The sequence below is a fragment of the Berghia stephanieae genome, chromosome 7 (assembly GCF_034508935.2).
Source record: "Berghia stephanieae isolate SIO BIC M18660-M18661 chromosome 7, UCSD_Bste_1.3, whole genome shotgun sequence".
NCBI lineage: Eukaryota > Metazoa > Mollusca > Gastropoda > Nudibranchia > Aeolidiidae > Berghia > Berghia stephanieae.
Window position 1 is genome coordinate 28804998 of NC_088366.1, and position 11049 is coordinate 28816046.

The 11049-nt window shown below is 38.4% G+C and overlaps 1 protein-coding gene across 1 annotated transcript in view; it reads left to right on the forward strand.

Moving 5' to 3' along the window:
- Nucleotides 1–10517: 10517 nt before the first annotated feature.
- LOC144976517 (low-density lipoprotein receptor-related protein 6-like) overlaps nt 10518–11049 on the forward strand; it is a 26978-nt gene continuing 26446 nt past the window's right edge. Inside the window, exon 1 of the mRNA XM_078920809.1 lies at nt 10518–10599. Coding sequence (XP_078776935.1) covers nt 10518–10599 — 82 coding nt within the window. The remainder of the gene's footprint in view (nt 10600–11049) is intronic.

Sequence of the window (11049 nt, forward strand, 5' to 3'; positions counted from 1 at the left end):
TGACTCAAACTAAAGCTTCGGCATTGGATAAGGAGCGAGGTCCCTGTTGCCATCTTGCTTAGTTTATACAGAGACTGGGTTGCCAGCTTGGCTGTTCTTGATAAATAGTAGTAAATAGCACAACCTTGTGCAATGAGAGATAGAGAGAGAGAGAGATTTTGAACAAAAAACGAATATCTCTCTCTCTCTCTCTTACCCTCTCTCTCTCTCTCTCTTGCCCTCTCTCTCTCTCTCTCACTCTCTCTCTCTCTCTCTCTCTCTCTCTCCCTCTCTCTCTCTCTTCCTTTTTCATCTGTCACACTGTTTGACAATCTTCTTCACCTGGCTCACTTGTACTTGTAATATCGGGTGTAAGGTAAAATTTTGAACAATTATTATTATTTATAAAATGCAGAAACTTTGCAAATAAACCGATAGACTAGATATTAATTCGATTCGAAAAGTGAAACACAAAAGGAGAATTTGCGAATACCCGGTCCAGACATAAGCGTCATGGTCTTATTTATAAAGTGCAGAATCTTTGCAAATAAACGGATAAAATAGAGATTAATTCGATTCGAAAAGTGGAACACAAAAGCAGAATTTGCGAATGCCCGGTCCAGACATAAGTGTTATGGTCTTATTTATAAAATCTAGAAAATTTGAAAATAAACGGACAAGATAGAGATTCATTCGATTCGAAAAGTGGAACACAAAAGCAGAATTTGCGAATGCCCGGTCCAGACATAAGCGTTATGGTCTTATTTATAAAGTGCAGAAACTTTGCAAATAAACAGATAAGATAGAGATTCATTCGATTCGAAAAGTGGAACACAAAAGCAGAATTTGCGAATGCCCGGTCCAGACATAAGCGCTATGGTCCTATTTATAAAGTACAGAATCTTTGCAAATAGACGGATAAAATAGAGATTAATTCGATTCGAAAAGTGGAACACAAAAGCAGAATTTGCGAATGCCCGGTCCAGACATAAGCGCTATGGTCTTATTTATAAAGTGCAGAAACTTTGCAAATAAACGGATAAGATAGAGATTCATTCGATTCGAAAAGTGGAACACAAAAGCAGAATCTGCGAATGCCCGGTCCAGACATAAGCGTTATGGTCTTATTTATAAAGTGCAGAAACTTTGCAAATAAACGGATAGACTAGATGTTATTTCGATTCGAAAAGTGGAACACAAAAGGAAAATTTGCGAATACCCAGTCCAGACATAAGCGTCATAGTCCTATTTATAAAGTACAGAATCTTTGCAAATAGACGGATAAAATAGAGATTAATTCGATTCGAAAAGTGGAACACAAAAGCAGAATTTGCGAATGCCCGGTCCAGACATAAGCGCTATGGTCTTATTTATAAAGTGCAGAAACTTTGCAAATAAACGGAAAAAAACAGATTAATTCTAATCGAACAGTGGAACACAAAGGCAGAATCTGCGAACAACCGGTCCAGACATAAGCGTTATGGTCTTATTTATAAAATCTAGAAACTTTGCAAATAAACGGATAAAATAGAGATTAATTCGATTCGAAAAGTGGAACACAAAAGCAGAATTTGCGAATGCCCGGTCCAGACATAAGCGTTATGGTCTTATTAATAAAATGCAGAAACTTTGCAAATAAACGGATAGACTAGATATTAATTCGATTCGAAAAGTGGAACACAAAAGCAGAATTTGCGAATGCCCGGTCCAGACATAAGCGCTATGGTCTTATTTATAAAGTGCAGAAACTTTGCAAATAAACGGAAAAAAACAGAGATTAATTCTAATCGAACAGTGGAACACAAAGGCAGAATTTGCGAACAACCGGTCCAGACATAAGCGTTATGGTCTTATTTATAAAGTGCAGAAAATTTGCAAATAAACGGATAAGATAGAGATATATTCGATTCGAAAAGTGGAACACAAAAGCAGAATTTGTGAATACCCGGTCCAGGCATAAGCGTCATGGTCTTGTTTAAATGAAACAATGCCATTTAAAAAAATATATGGTCAATGAGTAATTAAGCTAAATATGCGGAGTTCAAATAGATAATTTGATCTGTGAATTATTTGTATAATTAGCTGTTTTTATTCTCCATCATTTAGGTTATGTGATTAAGTTTATAATTGAAATACAAACTTTATCTCACTTATCAATGTTTTGCAATAAAGGAGAGTGTGAGTGAACCTGAGCAAAGGAAATTATTTGAGAGAGTGATATTTATCATGCTTTTCAGTTTGTAGTTGAATTCTAGAATGGATTCTTTATAGTTCTCATTGATTGTATGTCAGTATGTCAGTCTTTAGGACACCGATTACCCTAATGCGGCCACAATTTACAATGTGACGGCCACAAGCCCGTTAAACACAGAGTGGGGTATTGTTGTTTGCAAGTAATGCTATGGTTTTAATAGGATATCTGTCTCCTATTAAAATACATTCCTGTGTTGGATTTTGGATTAAATTCATGTCTTCTTCGGATTTTGGGATATTTAATTTTCATGGATTGTGATTGTGATTTTCAAGACTATTAATGTAAGTAAATGCCCAAATAGATATTTTTATTCATTTATTCTTTATTTATTTTTTTTAGTTTTGTTTTGTTTTGAAGCATTTATTATAAGAAATATTGTACATATGCACTTATACACCAAAGACTATATCCTTTCAACTGCTTATTATTATTATTATTATTATTATTATTATTATTATTATTATTATTATTATTATTATTATTATTATTATTATTATTATTATTATTATTATTATTATTATATGATAATAATAATAATAATAATAATAATAATAATAATAATAATAATAATAATAATAATAATAATAATAATAATAATAATAATAATAATAATAATAATAATTAATAATAATAATAAGTGCATTGAGTGAAATCCCAATCATGGTTGCCCAAATAAAACTGGCGCTAGAATCCCGACTACCTGTCTAAACGAATGTTGTTTGTACGATACATACTAACTACACGTTCAATATCGGGGGCAGAAAATATACGTTTGGTTTTATGAAATTAAAACAGTAGTCCCACATTGTTCTTTGATGTTATTTGTGGTTGCATTTGCTTTGAAACTTACACATTATATTGTGTTACATTGTTTACAAAATATTTCTGGTACTCGTATGCATGTGTAGTCAACGGACCACCGGTCAATCGTGTTCTTTATTATTTTATTATTAATTTTGGCTTGACATCTTACATATGTGAATTTGACAGGTTGTTATGGATGGTAATTATAACATTAAGTGATTTTTAAACATTTTTACGGCGTTTTAAATGTCTTTCTTGCATTCATTGCCGAGCACCTCCACTTTTCTGTTACTATTTTAACGATCAGCTGATTTTCTCTTGCCTCCCCATTAATTTCGCGGACTTTTTTCAGAACGAGGCGTGGGAGTGGCTAATCTACGCTCTCTGGTGGAGCTCTCAGATCCTGGCACAAGTCGAGGGGTTTCCCGCTATTTGAAGATAGTATAATTCGACCCAGTTTCTCGCTCAATCAGCTGTAGCGATACTAATGGATAGAGCATTTAACAGGAGCTTGGATTGCTTTGCACCACGGTGTTTGATTTAGTCACTACTTCGCGGAGTGATGTCACCAACACACGAGTCGGCGCAGTGCGTGATTCGGAATCTTGAATAGAGTGGAGGCTAAAAAGGCAGTATGTTGTTTGCGAGTTGGCGAAAGACATTGGAGTTAAAATTTCTCAGTTTTATTTTTAATTAAATTATTATGCTGTTAATGATCTTTAAAAGATTGGTGCGGTGCCTGGCACCATTCGATCCAATGGCCCCACGCCACTGAGTGGCTATCACATTTTTAAGAAAAAAAAAAAAAAAGATGGAATGGACGCCAGACTTTTCCGTCCATATTATTATAAGTAAAGTATTCATTGAAATCATAAATTACAATTGGTCAAAATCTTAAGGGGGAAAAAATAGAAATCAAAGTGAGAGGAGGAAGAGAGAGAGAGAGAGAGAGAGAGAGAGAGAGAGAGAGAGAGAGAGATAGAGAGAGAGAGAGAGAGAGGAGAGGAGAGGAGAGGAGAGAGGGGGTTATAGATCAATGAAAAGAGAAAAAGAAGTTATAGATAGATAGGTAGATATATATATATATATATATATATATATATATATATATATATATATATATATGTGTGTGTGTGTGTGTGTGTGTGTGTGGATGTGTATTGAGATGTATGTGTACGTGTTTGTGAATGTTCAAGTCACTAATTGATCTTTTGTTTCTATTTACTTTTAATTGTGCTCGGTCAGAGAAGTTCTAGATCTAGTCTAGTTGCCACATCATGCATTTAACCACAACCCCCCCCCCCAAAAAAAAAAAAAAGCGTCAGCCAAATTTTTTTTTCATTGCATCAGTGTTGAACATCTCTAGATTAAATATCTGAATAGAGCATATTGAGAATTTTGAGAAATTAAGGTCATTTTTTAAAATCTTCAAAACTCATTTTATGGTATACAGAATGAAAGATTTAGTCAAATTAAATGCAAAAATACTTCTATTTTTAAAAGTGATCGCATAGTTGACAAATTATTAGCAATTTATATTTCGTAAAAGTCAAGGTCACTGTCAAGGTCGTCTCGTAAAATGACCCAAATGTTGCCGTATTTGGTATCAAATTAAAAGTCTTGACAAGATCAATATAGATTTTATGATGTTTATGCTATTTATTTATATTTAAATTGCCTACGTCGGTAAATGTAAAATTGGAATAATGAAAATTAACAATTATGTGAGAAAGGTGTCAGATCATATAAAAAACTCGGAGAGAGTCTCCATAATGAGAGACCATGTTTTGTATTGAGTATTTAGATTTCCTTTCCGTTGCTTATTTACAATGGTTAATTATTGAAGGACAAAAAGGAGAATGACAATTTTCGGCAGATATCTGACATGTATTTCTTGTAAACTAAATCACTCGTCGCTTGACTCATCGCTTGACACGGAAGCAGCTTGATAAAGGCGAGTTCGACAGTTTTCGTGATCATGGCATTTGCAAACTATTGTGCATGGAAGCTTCGCGGCAACACAGCCACATGTGAATGATCACAAGGTTTTTCACGAGAATAGTCTCTTTCAATTCGGGTGGTACACTTGATGTGTTGCTTTCCACTGTGATTGGAGCAAGTGGCTTTGTTTTTAGTAACTTCATCCATCCGAAATCTGTTGGTTGTAAATCTGAGGGAGTTTTTCGAAGACTATGGTACAAAATTACTGTCTGGATGTGCGCTCTTTTGGTGTTATCGCGGAACGCTTCTGAGGGAGGGGACATAATTTTCAACCCAGGAACCTTTTTTAATGATTTTTTCCCTGTTTTATGCAGCCGAAGTTTTGTACTTGGCGCTAGTCATAGATGCTTCATCGTCAACGCCGTAGCATGCATTTATGAAGAATGTGGCTTCTTAGATAACATCTTCAAAGCTGGCACTGGTGTTTCCAAGCTTGTCCAATCTGTGTCCCGTGTGAAGAACTTTGACGATTGTGTTATTTCCTATACCATACAGTTTAGCCACATCATCACACCTGATAGCACCGCTGCAAGAAGATAAGGCACAATTTCTTGATTTCTCGACACTGTTTTCCCAATGTCAACAAGTCTATGCTCCTCACTTGTAGTTTCCATCATCATCGAGCAGTGGTTGGAGTCCAAGTCAAGCAGTACATAAACATCTGTATCGTCACTAACCGCCTTAACAACAATGGTCAGTAAAGCAGCAAGCATTGCTCGTTGCATCATAATGACATCCACTTCCTGGTGTGTGTCTCCAAGTCTGTTCTTGTGGTGAAATTCCATTTTTAATTTGGAGAGAAACCTTTTCGTTCCTGTGATAAACATGCTTTTTACGTGGTAGGGCTATAACTTTGGACATTAATTCCGCACAGTTTACGCTGATCAACTTCTTTTTGTTTTCAATACAAGCAATAATTGAGGCTTTAGCGGGCAAAGGAATGTGTAACGTAAGTTGGTATGCCGTTCGAATATTTACACTGCGACCTTGCCGAGCAACACTTTTGATGCTGAATTCATGGTATCTCTCAAAAACAAAGAGAACGTCACTTCTGTCCATTTTCGGCAATAAAAGTTCAAAAACTATTGACAAAGTCCTGGATGGTTCTTTTTGATGGCTGGTTTACACAATAAATAAGTGCGTATCCATCCAAGATTACAATCACACAAGACGACAGTTTCTTCAGAGCAGCCTTTGTAGTAGAAGTACGTATGTCTTCATTGTCATTGAATAAAGATGTCGGCAATGGCGCCAGTTCATAATATTTGGAGAGAGAGTCCTTTTCAAAATCTCGACGAGCCATTAATCCCATAGGGCACTAACAGGTTAAACTTGTGTCGCAGCTTAAAAGTTCGAACGGCACATAAACTTACATTACACACTCCTTTGCCAGCTCAGGCTTCCCCCAGATTTACAACCAACAGATTTTGATGGATGAAGTTACTAGCAACCAAGTCACTTGCTCCAATCACAGTGCCAAGCAACACATCAAATGTACCACCCAAGTTGATAGAGACTATTCAATGCGGATTTTTTCCCCATGAAAAATCTTTTAGGTCATCAAAATGTGACTGTGTTGCCGCGCAGCTTCCATGCACAATAGTTTGTAAATGCCATGATCACGAGAACTGTCGAAATCGCCTTTATCAAGCTGTTTCCGTGTCAAGCAAAGAGTCAAGCGACGAAGACATCGTGACGAGTGATTTAGTTTACCAGAGTATACATGTCAGATATGCCGAAAATTGTCATCCCATTTTTTGTAATTCAGTAATCAACAATATAAACAAACAAAGGTGAAGAAACCACTACTACTACTACTACTACTACTACTACTACTACTACTACTACTTCTACTACAACTACTACTACTACTACTACTACTACAACTACTACTACTACTACTACTACTACAACTGCTACGATAGCTCAGTTGGCAGAGCACTCGCTTCACACGCGAAGGAACAGAAATCTATATGTTTTTCTGATTCCTCTGTCCACCCAGCAGTGACTGGATCTGGATGTATTAGATCTGGAGGAAAGTACTTTCCAAAGGGGTAGCTTTTGTTATTTTTCCTTTCACTCCATATAAACCTTGTTGACTCCGGCTTCATGGGTCTAATGACTCTGAAGGAATACTTTATCTATATTTAATCTTTTTCATAAAGTCGGGCTACATAATAACCTTTTCCTCCCTCAGAAACACAGAATGCGCTGGTTTTCACAAATAAGAATGATCTTGAATTCCTATCCATGGATGAGACGTGGTATCCTCACCGTATAATAAATTTAGAAGGAGCAAAGAGGGAACAAAAGTACAGTTTAATCGATTATGATGCAACTACAGGTTTCTTGTACTGGACTGATAACTCAATCAATACAGAACGAATTCATAGAGCTCGACTAAATGGATCAGGTATACCCCATACAATCTATTCTCATTCTACTCTTTCTTCTTCTTCTTCTTCTTCTTCTTCTTCTTCTTCTTCTTCTTCTTCTTCTTCTTCTTCTTCTTCTTCTTCTTCTTCTTCTTCTTCTTCTTCTTCTACTTCTTATTCTTCTTCTCACGATTTGATGACATTAATGGCTGCTTGAGACAATAGTATAGCGCTGATTTCTATTCTTACAAATTGTTAATTATTTTATTTAATATTCGAAGAGATGATAGTACTATTTGATATTTATAAATTATGGTAAATCCTGTAGAATCGTGTATTTATTCTTGTCCTCAAATCAGTCCATATAACTGTACAGTATTCACTTGATTCTAGCACGCACTCGGGAGAAGCCAAATACCGTGCTAGAATCAAAGCGTGCCGAAATCCGATGCTCATGGGAGGTAACGAATACATTTGATCACCCAGCTCCAACGTGTCGAATTGCAGAGTGTGCTGGAATTCGACGTGGTAGAATCCGGCGAGAACTATATCCTGCTCAAACTGGACTCTTTTGCCTTTCTAAAGGAACGACTTACTGCCGATCGCCTCCTAATCTTCGGACTGGGACGCTTTTGCAGCTTTTCTGATTTGTTGAGTGTTCTTTCCACTGATGGCGGTCTGCTGCAATGGATCTCAGGTGTTCTAAATTGAAAAAAAATAATTGAGTTTTATATAGCGCAATATTCACAAAATGTACTCAAAGCGCTTTACAAGGGGTCAACAGCAACATTTAACATGTAGGACGGAACATAAGGCCTGTTAGGCGATATTAGAAATTTTGGACAAAGACATCGCTGTTAACGGCCAGGTACTCATTTACACCTGAGTACGGTGAGAGAAAGTGAGTAAAGAGCCTTTTCCAAGGACTCAACTATGCGTCGAGCGCGAGGCTCGAACCCAGGACCTTAGAAACGAAAGCGAGTGTCATACCACTAGACCACATAGCCGCACTAAATCCTTTTCGCATCTCAGTTCTTGTATGGCTTAAGCTTGAGGTCTTTATTTATCGTTGTGGATCTGCCTTTGTGTTTGTTTTGTCCGTTTGGTGTGAAGAATAACGCCATTACCTTATTAGCTGGAATATTTCTGTCTCTCATTAAGATATGTCCAAATAGTCTCCATCTTGTTTCCAAAATTCGAATCAATAGCGCATTTTATGTACAGCGATGTGTTACTTATCTATTATATAGCATGTTATAGGAAATTAATTTTCTCTAGACTCCTAAACACCATTACTGTGGCACTCAAAAGCTTCTCTACAGGACACAAGGGAAAGGTTCACAACTAGGTACTAATTTCAAGAATATTATTTTTCTAATTGAAGATGACCAGGGGAAAAAATCTAGTATTGCTTAATTAGTCAGTTATCTCTGAATTTCCATTTTTCTTTTTTTTTTTATTGTTGCAAGCATCGATCAAAATTTACACAACCATGATATTAGTTTTATAAGGAAAAAAAATAATTAAAAGAGCTAATGATAAATAGTTCTTACAGATCCGTCCTAGATATATCAATCAACAGAATAGCTTTTTGTTTGTTTTTGTTTTTTGGGGGGCTTTTTTTGAATTTAAATGATGGGCTGAATATAAACTATAGAAATATATTCATGAATTGTTTGGTTTTCTTAAAATCAGATACGAAAATTACTTCAAGTCCGTAACTCAAATCCTGAAAATCTCAGTTTTCAAAATGTTATGGTGCAACCTAAAATGAGTTTTCAAGGCCATAACTTTTGAAGGCAACACTTGATTATTTTTTGCATTTAAAGTTGATTTTATCCGAGTATGTAAAAGACAATTCAGACAGGGAAAGAAAAGGTTTCATCCGACGTGTACATATATGCAGGTCTGACATTGAAACGGGAGAATGATGAACACCACTGGGTAGTGAACCCGGGACTTTGGGAGGTAGACACCAGAGGGGAGTGAGCCTAGGGCTATAAGAGATGGATACCACTGGGCATTGAACCTGTGTCTATGGAAGGTGGTCACCAGTGAGGAATGAACCCAGAAGGTGGACACCAGTGCGGATTATATCCGGAGCAATGAGAAGTTGACACCAAGGGGAAGTGAACCTGGGGCTATGGAGAGTGGACACCAGTGGGGAATTACCCTAGACTACATGAGGTGGATACCAATGGGTAGTGAACCCGGGACTATGAGAGGTGGACACCAATAAGAATAGAAACCGGGTTATGGGAGATGGATACAAGTGGGGAGTGAACCCGGGCCAATGAGAAATCACTGAGGAGTGAACACAGGACTATTGGAGGTAGACACCAGTGGGGATTGAACCCGGGACTATGGGAGGTGTATACCACTGGGGAGTGAATCCGGGGCTACTGACGGTGGACATCAATGGGAATTGAACCCGGCAATATGAGAGGTGGATACCACTAGGGACTAAAAGAGGCACCACGGGATACGAACTCCCGTGGGAAGTGAAGCTGGGACTATTGGAGATGGACCCCAGTGGGGAGTGAACACGGTACCAAGGGATATGGACACCAGTTGGGAGCGAACCCGGGACTTTGGGAGGTAGACACCAGTGAGAGTGAGCCCAGGGCTAAAAGAGATGGATACCACTGGGGATTGAACAAGGGTATATGGAAGGTGGTCACCAGTGAGGAATGGCCCCAGGACTATGGGAGGTGGATACCAGTGTGGATTATAACCGGAGCAGTGAGAGGTGGACACCACTGGGGACTAAACCCCGGTCCATTGATGGTGGACACCAGTGAGGAGTGAATCCGGGACTATGGGAGGTGAGCACCAGTGGCGAGTGAACCCTGGGCTATAGGAGGTGGATACCAGGATTGTACCCGGGCCTATGAGAAATCATTGGGGAGGGAACCTGGGATTATTGGAGTTGGACACCAGTGGGGAGGGAACACGGTACAAAGGGATATGGACACCAGTGAGGAGTGAACCCGGGACTATGGGAAGTGAACACCAGTGGGGAGTGAACCTAAGCCAATAAGAAATCACTGAGGGGTGAACACGTGACAATTGGAGGTAGACACCCGTGGGGATTGCACCCGATTATGGGAGGTGGACACCAGTTGGGAGTGAACTCGACCTATGGAAAGTGGACATCAATGGGAATTGAACCTGGGGCTATAAGAGGTGGATACCAGTGGGGATTTTACCAGGGCTTATGAGAAACCATTGGGGAGTGAACACGGCACTATAGAAAGCGGACACCAATGGCAATTGAACCCAGCGATATGAGAGGTGGACAACAATAGAGACTAAAAGAGGAATAACGGGATATGAACACCAGTGGGGAGTGAACCTGGGACTATTGGAGTTGGACACCAGTGGGGAGTGAACACAGTACAAAGGGATATGGACACCAGTTTGGAGTGAACCCGGGACTTTGAGAGGTTGTGAGTCTAGGTCTATAAAAGATGGATACCAATGGGGATTGGACCTGGGTCTATGGAAGGTGGTCACCAATGAGGAATTAACCCAGGACTATTGGAGGTAGACACCAGTGGGGATTGAACCCGGGACTGCTGGGGGAATAAATGAAACATTGCGAAGATCATGGTAAGTAAACCCGTGGAAATGTTC